Here is a 16615-nt window from a genome sequence, read left to right on the forward strand (position 1 = left end):
CGTTTGAATTGCTTAAGGTGAACCCTCTTTATTGGGGGATTCCAGATCTCTCTGGTTTCTTCTTTGTACGCTCTCCACGCCGGGCGGCTTCTACGAAGAAGCTTCGCAGGTACTTTCTTACAGCAGCCACCCTCACTTCCGCTGGTGGCGCTGGAGCCGGATGTGTAGCCACAAACTTGGTGAAGTAGTCTGAAAGACAAATAACAAATATATATGCTTCTTTGTTTGTCTCAATGGTAACACCAACATTAATGATTTAAAAACCTGTTGAATATTTAACTGCAACAAATTAATTAGATCTAGATACTTTAAGGAGTACAGCCATCAATTTCACTTGCATGTTTTCTTTGCTGAGATTACTATACATGGACCATCGCACCATATTCACTGCAATTTAATTTATAGTCGAGCCCATTTATAATGGCCGCAATTACAACAAACACTTCGTAATGCAAAAGAGGCAAAAAAAAGATAAGTAAAATATTTGCCCGTCTTCTTTTGCCTCTCAGTGGTGAATACAACTCGTCGAATTTGTGTTTGTCACCTTTGGCCATGTCATAGCTCACAATGCCCGACACGTTCGCGGCAACTTGCACCGTCACGCTTGCAGACTGGCTCGCGCGGGCGCCGCAACACCGTTGACACATCGACCTGCCCGCGCAGTGAGGTCGTCGCGCCTTGCCAGCAGCTGATTTTGTTCACTCAAGCCACGGTCGAGAGCAGCACAATCGTGCCGTGCGAATGCGCTAATCACGTGATTTTTTATTTGTATTTCGCGGGTTTTCTTTGGAGCTCGGAAAAAAGATACACGTGAGGTTTTCTTTACCGCAAATAGATGGAATGGGGGTTTCTGAAGGTGCTCTCCAACTTTGCCATTCACAATTTCTGCCTAAAGTCAATATTTATGTATTTAGAAAAATTATCTTAATTGCTAATTAATTGCAAAACAAAAAATTGTCCATGATGCGTAAGCCTGTTGGTTGATATATGTAAGTGGTTTCCCTGGCCTACCTCAAATATGTTATTTTTTAACCCTCGGCCAAAGTTAGCATGGACACCCTGTAAAAGAGCATTGGTACTGTGTCTCAGTCACAATGAACGACCATGGCCGCACCACTCGGTTATGCCATACAAGGTGCCAACTCCACATGCTGAATGGAAAAATCACACTTCCCGGAACTGAACGGAGAAATTACGTGTACAGACATAGAAAATGAGCACTGGCAACAGAATGGCAAGGCGCCTTCAAAAAGCATGAACGACAAGCTAGTCAGCATTGTAAACAGCACTAGGTTGGCTCGGATCACTAGCTGAGAAGCTTCAAAGACTAAGCATATCAAGAAACAAACATTCGCCATAGTCATACAAAAAGAAAACACAAAAGTATTGATGTTTCAGCACAGCACAACTACAGTGGTGCTGAAATGTCAATGCTTTTATGTTCTTTTTTTTTCTTGTATGACTATGGAGTGTGTTTCTTGATATGCTGAATTTCCCTCACCAGATGGGTTTCTGTCGAACCCTCAACTATGCTCTAAAGATGAAACTACAAAACTGCACTCTTTCTTAGCTGATCGACATGCTTGCCAGAGGTCCATGAGGAACAATGTAATATGCAACTCAGGCCCGAGGTTGAATACATGGCACACTCAATTGTCAAGGAGGTCACACTTAGACATGGCGTCTTTGGGAGCTGTCCAAATCAACTGTTCCAAGACCCGCAGTGTCTGAATTTGCAAACATCCTATCCCACAGACTTTATGAGCATCGGCCAGGACACCTGCAGCAGTCCAAATTTTCTGAATCTGAGAACTCAGAAAATTTTACAGCACTCCCATTTCTGAGGTTTGCTGTTAGAAACAATGTTTACTCGACTAGTTTGTTTTCAATTTCGTGACCCATGCATTTCAATGACGTTTTGTCTGTTGTTGCACTACCACTGTGGTAACCAATAAAGCATGTCTTTCACTGTGATGCAGGCTTCCATGAGACGAAGTATAAAATTCAGACGCTACGCAAAAAGCTGTGCCTTGTAGAGGAAGTCAGCAAGCCTAGCATTTTATAAAAAACCAGAGCATCAAAAAACGTTACACCTCTAGGGATGAGTGCAGCCCATTTTTTCACTAACGGGGCTACTTTATTGTTATGACTAGGTCAATAGCCTAGTAGTGATGCTTGGTCTGAAGTGCAGCACTGGATGGTCTTCAAACTTGCCACAGGCTAAGACTAGCCACAGGCTAAGACTAGCGCCTATCGCTTCTCGTTCTTCCCTCGAACTATTGCAGAGTGGAATGCTCTACCCCAAGAAGTCGCCAGTCTGACCTCGGTCGAATCCTTTGCGTCTGCCGTGCACTCTTTGCAATGAAGCGCGTTAGTTTTAGAGTGTCCAGTTCTCCTGTATTTGCAGTTTGCAGATGTGTGTTTTTTTGTTCTTTTCAATGACGTCAGTGTCCGTCTTTTTGTAATTTTGTATAAGCTGAATTTACTCACGCAGTAGTCTGTATTGCAAGCCATTTCCTTATGCTTTCTTGCCACTCACATTCTTGTTTACCTTGATTTGTAGTGCCGACTTTGACTTTGTCTTTCCTGTACTTACTCACTCCTGCCTGGACTGCCAAGAGGCAGTTGGCAGTATCAAATAAATAAATAAATAAAATAAAATAAACTTCATGGCAATATGCATCCGACCTAGTCAAGCTGTCAAAAATTGGAACACAAGGCCTCCATTGCTTCAGAGGTGTTTTTTGTTAACATTGGAAACTTTCTATGCTGACACTATGCACGAAAGACGTGACACCGAAAGACTAGAAATGAAATAAAAGAGAACAAAACAAGGAAGCATATAACAGTACTTTTGGTTTTGATACCAGAAAGCCCCGCTAGGTTTAACTTTTAAATATTAATGCAGTCTTCCAGTAACGTTTGCTTACTTGTCAATGCCTGCACTTTTTCAGGCGTTGCTGGCACTTTTGCTGAAGCGCCGAGTATAGTCCGGCAGGCCTGGCCGGTAAGGCTGCGCACGGCTGCCTCTTCCGTGCTCCACAGCTGCCTTGCGATTTCCAGGCAGCACTTGCTGTCCGATGTATTACGCATAATCCATGCCAACTTCTCGGGGGGAATGGCCATGGCCTGCACAATGCATGCAACAAAATATTAATGCTACCAATTTCTCCTGAAACAGCATCTCAAAATCAGGCTTCAGGAAAAAAACATGGTATACACTTTATAGCAGGAAGTGTGTCTTCAGTCCTAAGCTTGGCAAACCTTGCTGAGAAAATCTGGTGATGACAAAAGGAACTGTATCATGCTGTGTTAATATTCAACTTCGGTAGGCACATCCATGTGCATTCATATATTTACTAAACTTAAGGCTGCTGAACTACTTTGAAGAAACTATTTCTTGTATGATGAGCAACACAGCTTACTGCTGCAATTTCTTGCAGGTCACTCGCACTTATGTAGTTTCGAAATTAAAATGCATAACTGCAAAGTAATACCCTATAATCTCATGTAAGTGCTGCACCCGTATACGCCGCATCCTGTTTTGGACTAGATTTCTGCATAGGCTGCACCTTCAAAATTTACATCGGAAGTAAAAAATACCTTGCAGCCCTTACACAAGTTTATACGGTACTTTAAATAGAAATGCTTTAGAAGCTATGAATATGCATCCGTTAATTGAAAATAAAATGCATTATTATTCACTTATGTATAGCACGTAAAATACCAACTACTATTCAGGATCACCTGCGCATTGGCTGCCTGCAAATAGCTGGGCGATGGCCCAGATGAAATGCCATCAGGGCTGTGGGACCCGCCACCTACGGATCCATGTTCCTCTGAAAGAATTCAACATGAAGAACATGACTTCATGCACCATTCACACTTCATGAACGCTACATAAACACAGAGATTAGATTAATTTTTGCCTCAGGGAGGGGGGTTGCAGACAAAACCCATTCAGAATGTGTGTGTGATACTCAGTCATGCCACTCCTCCACTTGACAAAATGTTAATACCGTATTTACCCAATTCCAACGCGCCCCCGATTCCAACGCGCACCCAATTTACGGCACCAAAAAAAAAAAAAAAAATTTTCAAGCCCCGATTCTAACGCGCGCCCTATATTGGTAATAAAAAAAAAAAACTACAAGCCCCGCTTCTAACGTGCATGTGACTTCCACGAATGAAAATAATTTGCAACCGTTTTTATATTTTAAGGGGAGATGCGGGTGAAAAAACCGCGATTTTTTTCGATAAAGTCGATTTTGTATTCCCCCAAGCCTCTTCTTTTATGTGTAAAAAAATCAAAGCCGATAATCAATGGGAAGTTAGTAAAAAATACAATTAAAGCACTCGCCGTGGCTCGCGAAAGTGCGAATTTGACCGAATTTCGGGAACGCGGCATTTCGCTCCACGGCGTCGCCCGCTCTTGAATATTCGCGGGGAAGTAGGCCTACCCATCGTCTACGAGAAGCCACTTCGGCAGCGGCGCATTCTTGATAAAAAATACGAAAAAAAAAGATCGTTTCCCGCCCGAGTCTAGCGTCGCGACTGGCCCTTCAAATCACGTGGTACGATCGGAGCCGTTCCATTGGCTACGAGCATTCCACCGCACGGTCGGACGCAGACGCTCTTTCTTCGTTCTGCCGCCACCGAGACGTGAACCAACGCTTCTGCCCGGGTTTTTCTCCTATCTCCGCTATGGATGTGACTGAGAAACGAGATTTTCGCTCACGCAATTTCCTGACAAAGCATCAGTATAAAGGAAGACGCCCCAAGCGCAAGCGGAGAGCTCCGGTTACGGGAGGTTCGTCTGCTGCTAGGCGTAACTGCGGCAACGGCGATGCTTCTTGCGGAGCATCGATGACTTCGTCAGTGCGTCTGAGCGAAAGATAAAGATCTTCGACTGTAAAAACGGGCGCGGGAGCGCTGTTATCTGTGAGATCGGCATGATGCACGACCTCGTCAGCGGCGCGGCGTGCCCCGCCTGCGGACGATGTAATCTCTGTCAGAGAGTCGGCCGCAAAACAGAAAGGAGTCTCATCGTTTTTGGAACTTTACCGCCGAAATGACGTGTTTCCGATAACCGTTGTTTCATCAACATATTCTTCGATCCGCGTATCTTGATCGTGCAACGGCAGTGATGAGGCGTCCGCCCGCGGCAGTGCACGGGATACCGTCGCCGTGAACGCGGTCCGTGGTCGCTGAGCACGCGACCAATAACAAGCGCCACACCGGTTGAAAACGGCTCCTGCGACGCAGAAAACGACGAGCAAACGTGCTCCCATGTTTCCAGCAGTTAGTGAGCTCCCACATCGTATAATGGCGATGACGATGGGCAGCTATGGGGCAGTTTCGGTTTGCACTCGAATCCAACGCGCATGCGATTTTGAGACGTATTTTCCCCGAAAAAAGGTGCGCGTTGGAATTGGGTAAATACGGTACTTGCATAATCAGCAGGAAACATAGCCTGGTCCGAGCAGCACGAACAAGTATATGAACACAAAGTACAATGCAACACATTCTGTCACTGACTGGGTAGTAACAGCAAAGTAAGGAACTGTCGGTTCGGACAAAAGCCATAACATGCCAGTACTACAGTAAAACCTCAATAATCTCATCCCTGTTGAATTCAGAAAACTGGTATGGTCCTTGATAACACCCATGTCAGGCTTGGCGCCAGAGGCTTGATTCAGGCACTGAACAGCTGATCTAACCAAGCCCAGCTGCACGTTGTTTCGTATAAAGATTCGCATTTCCCACATGATTTGGCATTCTCTGGGTAGTGCATGAACACTCAACTATTCCCCAAAAAAAGTGGTTGAAAACAAGTGCACATTGGTGACACAGGCATGATTCAGCTCCACAAGGTGCCAAGTGCATATGCAAAGTGGCAGGTATGCACCGTCTACAGCTTGAGCGTGTCACTAATAAGAACTGCATGAACCGCGCAAGCATAGTTCATCTTCAAATAGTGAAGCCAGGAGGAGGCAAAGGTGGAATGGTGTGCATGCACAAAGCAGCAGTTTGGAAATTACGAATTTACCGTATTTACTCGCATAATAGGCGCACTTTTTTTCCAGAAAACCCGGCTCAAAATTAGCTGCAGCCATAGCAGTCAGCCTATACGTCATGCCACGGCGTAGTGATTTAGAAATGTCACCTGTTTTCAGTAATTGTCATGCCAAAATGCTTCAAGGGAAGACTGAAACCATGCCTGAAGTCGCCACCAGTAAGTTATTGGACTAGGATGCTGCCAAAAAGCACGCTCATTGGTTTGGCAGTTTGCTTCTTGGGCTCGGAAGGCAGGAAATTTAAGGGGGGACATGGGTCTTAGAAATTTTTTTTTATTTACAGACCAAATGCAATGAAACTGCACAGCCTTATTCAGTTTTTTTCTGCTGATTTCAAATATACAATTTGTATATTTCTAGGCCAATTAGTTCCTGAGATATTAATATATATCATGCCATTGTCTGCTGAAACAATAGGAAAAAAATGGGCTACCAGAAATTTAATTTTAATATGTGGGTAGATACTACAATGTGTGAGGAATGCAACGCTGGAAGCAGTTTTCAGTTTTTTGTCCATGTGGACAAATGGGCTTATAGTTAGTTTCATGTGTGTCGTGTGTTTTCTGGCACTGTATGTCTGGTTAACTCACTTGAAAACTAACTACTAAGCCCATTTGTCCACACGGACAAAGAACTGAAAACTGCTTTCAGCGTTGCATTCCTCACACATTGTAGTGTCTACCCACATATTAAAATTAAATTTCTGGTGGCCCATTTTTTTTCTATTGTTTCAGCAGACAATGGCATGATATATATTAATATCTCAGGAACTAAATGGCCTAGAAATAAACAAATTGCATATTTGAAATCATCAGAAAAAACTGAATAAGTCTGCAGTTTCATTGCATTTGGTCTGTAAATAAAAAAAAAATTTCTAAGACACATGTCCCCCCTTAAGTAAAGTAGGTGCGGCCGTTCTGGCAACTTTCACTTTTCAGCCTAAACGTTTTGTTGCACAACCTCTCAAACTCGCAAGTGTGAATTTGCAAATCCCCTCTCTTCAGGTGTGATGAAGAGTGGCGCCTCTTCGGTACTGAAGACAAAGAAGAGACCTTCCAATAAGTTCGGGCTTTAGAACAGTAGGTGTTGGCCGTTGCCTTCAGGGAAAAAAGTTAATGCAGTGAAAACAGGTGCTTTGTGCTGCAGCATGACACAAAAAAATTAAGAAAAGTATCATGTTCCCAAAGTCTTTTCACCATTGTGCTCGCCATCACTATATATATTTTTGGCAAACTTCTAACATAAAAATGTGTTTGCGAGATGTTTGAATTGGCATACACTGTCTATTGAAAAAATATGGTCGATATGGCATTATTTTTCAAATGTCCGTCATGATGTTTAAGGGGGGACAATGGTCTTGAAAAAAAAATTTTTATTAATGAAGTTACAGTTACGAAATCTTCCAAGGAATATGTATTTTTGTGTGCTGGTTCTAAATATGTCATTTAATTTCATGTAAAACAATTCTTTGAGCACTTATGCACTTTTTATGCTAATATTTTGCGGAGAGTTTTGAAGAAAATTTGCTGCGGGAAACTCGCTGAAATGTGTGCCATTGGGTTCTCTTGATGCCAAGGAATACAATAAGGGTGAAATTGTCTTCCTGCCTATCATAGAACTTAAGTTATAGAGTTTTCAAGTTGTCGCTTCAGAAATGAGAAGGAAAGTGTGTATTCCTGTTTCTGAAGTGGCAGCTTCAGTACCCTATTACTCAAGTTCTATGAGAGCCAGGATGATAATTTTACCCTTACTGTATTCCTTGGTGTGAAGAGAACCCAATGGCATGCATTTCAGCGAGTTTCCTGCAGCAAATTTTCTTCAAAACTCTCCGCAAGATACTTGCATAAAAAGTGCATAAGTGCTCAAGGAAATGTTTTACATGAAATTAAATGACATATCTAGAATCAGCGCACAAAAATACACGTGCCCTGAAAATTTCATAACTATGACTAAATTAATAAAATTTTCTTTTCAAGACCAGTGTCCCCCCTTAAGTGATGACATTGGAGTACACATGTAAATACAGGCTGAACTTAGCAAAAGCTGACCTTGGAGCATGACTGAACAAATAAAGTGTAACTCACGAACAGAATCTTCGAGCACTGCTCCATCAACATCTTCGGCAGGAAAAGCTGCCTTTTCTGTGATCAAGGAAACCAAATGGTGAATCAGTCAACTGATAAACTGGACTATTTTAACTGTTAGAAACAACTCAGTCACAGGGGCAATCCTCCTAGCAAACCAAGGTGGCTCGCCTCCATCCAAGAGGTTCATTTATATAAATACTGCTTAAATAATTTTCAAAACAAATCAACTGCACACTGTTCCTTACATAACTATAAATAAGTGTACGACTTTTGAAAATTTTAATGGTACATGTTAAAAATAATTTAGTAGATTCCTCACCAAGTCCGTTAACGTTACATGAGTGCTGCTTGCATCCCTGCTGATGAAACGAAATAAGTGCTTTTTTTTACTTTACCATTTATATTACTTTTCAACATTTTACTGCTGTACATGCAGGTAATAAAGTTTGAAATGTTTTGTCTTTCAGTACTGAGTATGCTGGTTGTTAATAATGAAGATATCAGAAAGGTCCTACTGTTGCATGCTGGCCACTTATATATGTCAAAGAAAATTTTAGCCCAGTCTTACAACGATGACAAGCTTCTGCAATGCAGCAGGATGGTGAATCAGAGGTTTCAATTATGCACTACCCTGCTAACCACCTACTGCAATGCAAGGGCACACCTCTCACATGCGCAGGACTACTACGAGCCAGCTTGTTTGGCAACATTTAACTACGTTTCATCCTCAGAAGTGCCTTTGTTTACCTAATGGCCTTGAACTGCGGTGCAGGTGGGCACAGTGCAAAGATATGATACATGGCTAAAAGCAGCTTGTTTTTATTGAAATCGGTGGCAATGAGAGTAGTTGGAATTGCAGATCTGCAACCTCAGCATGGCATCCAACTAGTGGAACATGCAGTATTTTAGGTGGAAAACAGTGTACTTCATGAATGAAATTTAAGGACTGCATGCGACTAAAAGATGATGTTGGGAACAAACTGCAAGAATGAACATCAGTGTGTTTGTAATCTAGGCTTCAACAGCATTTCGGTGGGAAAAAGTAAATGTAATCAGAGCAGTACACAAACTGTGAACTATAACATTATGATCAAACAAGCCTGGTTGTTATGTATGCATGTGGCAGGGTACCGCGATTGAAGTGAACAAAAAATAAATACTGGTTTGGTTTGGTTTTTATGGGGTTTAACGTCCCAAAGCGACTGAGGCTATGAGGGACGCCGTAGTGAAGGGCTCTGGAAATTTCGACCACCTGGGGTTCCTTAACGTGCACTGACATGGCACAGCACACACTAAAATTGCCATGAATGCGAACCACAAGCAAGCTCTGTGAAAGTATCTGGCAGGTAATTTTGCGTTTGGAAAAATGAAGCAATTAGTCTTTTAAGAATGGGACACTGGCAACAAAAGTCAACCTTCAGCACACACCTGTTTCAGTTTGTGGCACCATTTCTGTGGATCTTGTGCCCTCTGCCACATGTGACAATGGGTCTGCTGCAGCATCAGGTGGCCCTGACAGAGATAATGTGCAAAAAAAAACCTCAATACATGTCACGATAGCATACCATTGCAGTAATTTAAGATACCTGAAAAACAAAAACCAATTACCTGCACTAATCGGTGCTGGCATAATGAATTCAGCAATCACTTCGCCCCTCTGGCAGTCTCTGCGAGCTATTTCTGCAGTTTCGAAACAACAAAAAAACAAATAACGTTACATGCACTCAAAACAAAATTAAACAACTGACAGCTCTCACCAAGTAATGAACAAGACCCGATTCACTGATAATGCACAAGCAACAGTAAACAGAACGTGACTGCAACACAAAGGAGGCAAACTGCGGCTACAGTCAACATAACTAAGCAGCAGCCAACATAACAGGACCTGCAGCAGTCTCGCAGTCTGGCTGCGGGCAGAGCAATGTGAAGATGATGGTGCCTATTAGTCCCTGTGGACAAAGGTGCACTGTGTCACTATAATGTGGCAAGGACATCGGCTAAATGCTGCTTGACTTTTCAGCTGCAGGCTACTGACAAAGCTTTCCTCAGACGATCAGTGCTATTGTCGTAGTGGGACTAGGGCACAGACAATGCAGACATCGCGTTGGCAGACTGCAGAGTGAGATTAGCCAAAACCAGCCAAATGGTTTTAAGTATACCATGTAATTTTTGGTAGCTTGCTTTCTTTTTTATAATGATAATGATACACAAACATGTTAGTATACACAGATAACCACATAGTATTCCCCTAGAACTGCTTAATAATTTATAACTGAACTTCTCACATGCTATTTCAGTTTCAACGTTGAATGATGTCACCATAGGCCACGTGCAGCATGAAAAAACTGTGATAAAATCATTGTTTCATCATTTCAGTTCACTACAACGCTAAAGACAGCCTGCCTCAAGATTTGTAATGAGAACATATGAAAGAGCAGCGATTATATTGCAATTTTTTCATGCCTCACGTGACCTATACTGACCTCTGAAGTTACAGCACTGTAGGAACTTAAATTGGAACTGCATGAGAGAAGAAACTGAATAGTAAATTGTTTAGCGGACTCAGGTAAACACTACGTGGTGATCAATGCACAGTAATGTGACAAGGAATGCAATAAGGGTAAAATTGTCTTCCTGCCTATCACAGAACTTAAGTTATAGAGTTTTGAAGTTGTCGCTTCAGAAATGAGAAGGAAAGTGTGTAGTATTCCTGTTTCTGAAGTGGCAGCTTCAGTACCCTATTACTCAAGTCCTTTGAGAGCCAGGATGATAATTTTACCCTTATTGTATTCCTTGGTCTCAAGAGAAGCCAATGGCATGCATTTCAGCGAGTTTCCTGCAGCAAATTTTCTTCAAAACTCTCCGCAAGATACTTGCATAAAAAGTGCATAAGTGCTCAAGGAAATGTTTTACATGAAATTAAATGACATATCTAGAATCAGCGCACAAAAATACACGTGCCCTGAAAATTTCATAACTATGACTAAATTAATAAAATTTTCTTTTCAAGACCACTGTCCCCCCTTAAGAAGTCGGCACCGTCCCTCGCATGCTTAGGTTTTCTAAGCGTATATGCTTATTGGCCAAGTCTGCTGGCATTTTGAGAGGCGCTGGCATGCACAGTATGTGTGTGACGGCAGACAACATAGCAGTCTATGTGCCATAACTTCTGAGGCCCATGTGTTAGGGTTGCTGCTCTTCCATGGTTCCGACGTCACAGCACAGCTCAAAGTTCAGCAACTGAAACTAAAATTGCTCAATAGATTTTAAATAATGCAGTTATAAATTACTTACTGCACATGTATGAATCCTAGAGCATGTATCATACATACTGGAGCAATACGCAATGTTTGAAAGAAAGAAAGCTGAAACCAAAAACTCTGGTCCACCCTTTCAGCTATATATATGCCGTCACATTCTAACCTTAAATCCATTTGAAAGCCTGCTTAAACAGCCAGTTTGCCAGAGCCAACAGTTTCTGCCTTACGGACATTAATGACTATTCAGTTATTACTACATCTTGAAGTACTAGCAGTAAGTGGGATGCTTGCACAACGCACTAAAGCAACACTGAAGAAAATAAAACAAAGGAGGTTAGATGCTGCTTTCATGCTCCACTTCAATATACCAATATGAGTACATGTCTGAGAGGCACACCACAGAAGATATATAACAGCTTGCCGAAGTACTCAAAGCCTCAATACAAAATACTGGCTCCCAGACAAATAAATAATATTGTGCTTACCTATTTTGTCAAGAAGCACATCTGTAAGGCGACTGTTCCTGAGCTGGAGCTCATCATTCTCTTCCTTGAGCCGCCTTACCTCTTCCTCTTTCAGTGAAAGAGCGCTTTGAAGTTTAAAAATCACATCAGCATCTGTGTTGGCTGGTTCATCGAGCTAAAAAGGAATGTATACTACAATGAAATCAAAATACATACAGAAATATACAAATAGCGAGGCCCTACCCATCTTTAATGCATTCAAAAAATAAGGCAAAAACCTCCTTTGCGCACATCAGTTCCACGAATGCCTGCAAGCAGCACATTAATCACTAGATGTAGTGCACAGTGGCAAGGCTGAGCAATTGAGAACAGCGTCATTGATACTAGGGGCCACCACTCCTTTTGCGCTTACCGCAAACTTTACCAATACACAAACGTCACGTTTGTAAACAAAAGCAGTGCTGCGCCCAGCAGAGACGCTGAGTGTAAACAAAAATGCAGCGGTGCCTTTGAAACCAGCTCACTTGAGCAAATATTTTAACGCATGCGCTTTGCTTGTAGTTAGAGGCATTTATGTTTATGGCTGGAGAATAAATTTGCACTTTTTCAACTTGTTTGCCAGATCAAATTACTAAACAGGGCACTGCATCGCCTTCCTTCTGAGCTGCTACTTGGAAACAAGTAACAGCATAGCTTTGGCGGGTGGCTATATTGACTGCTTAAATGAAACTGAGAAAGCACAAGGTAAAGAGAAAAACTAATTGACCAGTTCTCAACTTCCAGGCCGATACAGCATACTCGATTGGTACTGCATGAACGACGACGCTAACCAGCCGCTTTCACATGACGAACCTCATAACATGCTTCCCATTTTTTTAGAGCCACTTCACTACGCAGAACAAGGAAAATTACTAGACACCTAAGTCATACAGTAACTATGACTAAAGCAACTGCGATCTCTGTGTTCTTTGGATATTTGGCTTTTTTTTTTTGCCGAACCACAACCAAGTGAGGAGTCAAGTGACACAAGCAAAACAGTTCACGTGACAGCGCTGCTCGTTGCTTGCCATCATCACTCAGGCCTTCGCGTAAAAGGTAGTACAAAAGGAGCGAAACCTTAAAAAAGAAAAATGGGCAAAATGGGCTGCGACAGAATAAGCAACGTCACGGCCTGAGCTAAGTTTCCCTTCCTCTGCAAACAAATTTAGCAAAGTCGGCAATGCTCTCCATGACAATGGGAAACAAACTGAAGAAACACAAACCTCACAGTTTTCTTCGTCTTCATCGTACTGGCTAATTATGCTCTCATGCAGAGCTGCAGATGCTGCCATTTTTCTTTTTTTCGTCTCTCTAGTTGACGGCAGATTCTGCAAAGCAAGTATCACATGCTGGTAAATTATGACCCACCTAGTGAAGTGGTTCACTCTGATCAGTGTCTAAACTCATTGTTTTCATTCATGTGTTGACATATTATTAAGTTCATACCACAAGAAGAAAAGCACTTGTGATATGCTGCACACCTTATTAAATGGCAGTGAAAGAAGCTGAAGGAGAAAAGAAGAGAAAAAAAAATCAATCAGACAAGTGGCCAGGTCAACTTACGTACTAAGCCTGGCCAGCCCGTTTCCACATTTATAATTTTCTTCACGATCATTGTCTGAAGCCTGAAACCTCGGTGCTAGCGCAACTAATTTACATCTGGCCTAACAATGCCAAATAGACCATCACTTTTTTTTAATACACACAAACTAACTTAATGTGTAACAAATACAAATGAGCAAAACCTCGTACCATGAACATTAATGCAAATTTTTTCATGCAACAAAGAGAATGCTGCAAGTGTCCAATAATTTGATTGTTTTCGCGAATATCCCCCGTACCAGTTTTTTTTCTTACAAACTTAAAGGCCGCAACATTTAAAAATTGATACATGCCTGTGCTCCTGCGTCATGATGTTAGCACACTCAAACATGCTCCGAATGAACAAACTCTGTTAGGGAAAGCCAGGGTGAATTAACAGGCCACTGGTCACAGCAATCATTTTTGGATGGGTGCAGCCACTTTGCTTAGAGTTATGCTGCAGCAGGAGCGTAAGCCTTTTATCATGCGTGCGCAATCCTCCTGTCCAGGAGCAGAGTTGAAAATTTTGGCAGCTTTTTTGCTCTTCACCATCAACATGATATTACTTTTATGATCCACAAACACAGCAAATACATTATCATGCGAGGAGATAAGGCCAAGTTGGTCAGAGCAACAAGGGTGCGTGGCAACAGGACAGTCTGGCTTTGGGAAGCAACTTCCCCTTTTCACCTCCTCCCATGTCATCCTGTGCAATTTATCAATGCTACAGAGACAACACGAAATTATCCATGTATCAGAAGCAAACAGCCAAAACTGAACACTAACCCTTTTCTTGCATGGCGCACCAGGGGTAGGATTCAATAGCCTCGGGAAAGGCTCTCTGGCAGACTTCAGCTTCTGCCTCATGGAGTCCACAGTGTCTAAAAGTTGGATAACATTAGGATGGCCACACATACAAATGCACCTTCCCTGTTACATAAGAAAAACCATGGAATGGTCAACAGAAATTCACAGATAAAATTGTACCTTTGTGGTAGTTTTTTTAAAGGGGTGCAGACATAAATTCACAGATAAAATTGTAGCTTTGTGGTAGTTTTTTAAAGGGGTGCAGACAGATAGTTTTGGGGTGTCTGTTTTTTTGCTTTCAAAGAAGAGGTGTATGGGCCTGCTAATTATGAAAATAAGCTCAGAACTCCGAAGCGCAGCGTTAACAGCTATTTACAAACAATTCTGTACCAGCAGTTTGGGTATGAACCAGCGCCCGCGCTGAAGTGCACCTTGATGTCACATTCGACCAGCCAACCAGAACTACCACATTCCTAGCACCGTCAGCGTTACCGGCAAGTACTGGTTGTTACTGTGATCAACCAATGGGCTCAATGACGTCACAATAATTGGGGCAAATGCACTTTGACGTCACCCGATCCAGATCGGAATGCCAAGTGGCTCCTCAGGCAACATTCATATTAATTTAAAATATGTTCCATCCACCCAAAGCCTGCAACTTCAACTTGATAGAAGGCATCTTCTTACGTCAATAAAACAGATCACTGTTCGCTTACGTTCGAAATTTTGTGTCTGTATCCTTTTAACTGCACTTCCTATAATTCCTACTCACGTACCCCATTCATCAGACGCAAAAAAAAAAAAAAATACCTATGCACACCGCCTACGGCCCAAACAAACAACTGCGTGCTTTAAAACATACGGCTATTACCAAACTCCCATAAAAAAAAAAATATTTACTCACCAGCAAGCGCAAGGACAAAGGCCGGGTAGTAGCCCTCTACTGCGCCGTCTTCACTAGCCCAAAAGGCTTGCACTTTTTTAGCAGCGTCGAAGTCCAGCTCGTTCAACGGATCGAAGTTTTTTATAAGCCGAACCGGCAGTATCGCCCGATAATGGTCCTGGTATTTCACGCAAGCAAGCATGATGCTCTATTTAGCTGATTAAAGAAACGGAGAACGATACACACAGATGCAAAAACGTGCGACAACAAATGGCTAGCTAGACCGGATTACGACTTCGGCTAGAGACGACACCGACAGTGTCGTTAGTTTCGGTTTCGAGTCGTGGAATTTTGCTCTATCGTGTAAATATGTATACATTTTCCTACTTCAATTAAAGTGGCATAAGGTCTGTCCGTGAAGAAAAAGGAACGCAACATGTCAGGTGGAAAGTTTGGCTAGTTGACGGTGAATTATGCTGACATACATTTTCAGCACATGTAGAATGGAAACGTAGCATTACTTTGTTATTCTTCCCTTCAGTGTCTTCTTCAGAAGCAGTACATTTTTTGCATTGATATGTGCTTTCAGGTGCTACCTTTAGAGGGGCAATAACTTTCGAATGATGCAAACGCTGCTTGCTGATGAAACCTTTCGGTGCACATATCATGACGGTTTTGAAGCAACTCGATCTGTACTCAGCAGTTAGCATGCATGTGGGGCGACAGTGGTGCGACAAGTGGGACAAGCTAGAAATAACAAAAGTACTGAATGGCTAAAGGGTGCGAATACAGATACATATATACGAGAAGCTTTCAGAACCACCGGGCATCCTCATTACAAGTACACGCGTGCATGCGAGCTGGCTCATTGCAACCTCGGTCCAGAGACAAAAGAACTAGGGAGATATATGAGAAGCACGTTTCGTTGCTCAGCGAAGACTAAAATGTATAAACGCCCCGTCTATAGCTATGGGATAACTTCAATCAATCATATACAGTAATCGTCGAAAAAGTGGCCCCAATGGATTTTCTTCAATGAGGCTGCAGCGTCCGCGGAGTGCTACGTATGGTTCGGATGCGTAACGCTCGGCTCTACATGTACTTTTGACAAAGGCTGCACGTCCCGTCTCACAAGAATAATAATAAAAAAAACGGATACCCGTTACTCCATTTCAATATCCACTGTACGTATAAGCTGTGGCGAGTCAATCCTCACGTATTCATTGTGCGGATACTTGGCACTCTTCTGAAATAATATATATATAAATGATATGTTTTTTCGTGTTTCAAGATGTGATAGTGTACTTGGTCTTTGCATAGTGTGTCTGATGTCTCATGCACGATATGCGGGTGCGCCACGCAAAGCTGGCGCATGAATGAGCTCTGATCAAACAATCAGCTTTCACTGCTTTCACCC

The 16615-nt window shown here is 42.4% G+C and overlaps 1 protein-coding gene across 1 annotated transcript; it reads right to left on the reverse strand.

Annotated features, from left to right (window-relative positions):
• Window positions 1-8: 8 nt before the first annotated feature.
• LOC149350031 (uncharacterized) lies at window positions 9-16108 on the reverse strand. The gene is made up of 10 exons (XM_089579040.1): window positions 15220-16108; window positions 14295-14389; window positions 13151-13255; window positions 11910-12063; window positions 9773-9844; window positions 9593-9676; window positions 8162-8218; window positions 3748-3839; window positions 2931-3129; window positions 9-189 (listed from the first exon to the last, which is right to left on the reverse strand). The coding sequence occupies exons 1-10, from the start codon at window positions 15398-15400 to the stop codon at window positions 29-31; spliced, it is 1200 nt and encodes a 399-aa protein (XP_089435166.1). The 5' UTR covers window positions 15401-16108; the 3' UTR covers window positions 9-28.
• Between the last annotated feature and the right edge of the window lie 507 nt (window positions 16109-16615).

Source organism: Amblyomma mixtum, chromosome 3 (assembly GCF_055824585.1).
Source record: "Amblyomma mixtum isolate Tamu chromosome 3, ASM5582458v1, whole genome shotgun sequence".
NCBI classification, from domain to species: Eukaryota; Metazoa; Arthropoda; class Arachnida; order Ixodida; family Ixodidae; genus Amblyomma; species Amblyomma mixtum.

Bases quoted from the DNA above. Each gene is read 5' to 3' on its own strand.
- LOC149350031 (XM_089579040.1), bottom strand. From the start codon at position 15,400: ATGCTTGCTTGCGTGAAATACCAGGACCATTATCGGGCGATACTGCCG. The intron at 9,845-11,909 runs GTAAGCACAATA...TCGAAACTGCAG, and splicing joins TGTGCTTCTTGACAAAATAG to AAATAGCTCGCAGAGACTGC. The intron at 3,840-8,161 runs GTGAGTTACACT...GAATTCTTTCAG, and splicing joins AGTGCTCGAAGATTCTGTTC to AGGAACATGGATCCGTAGGT.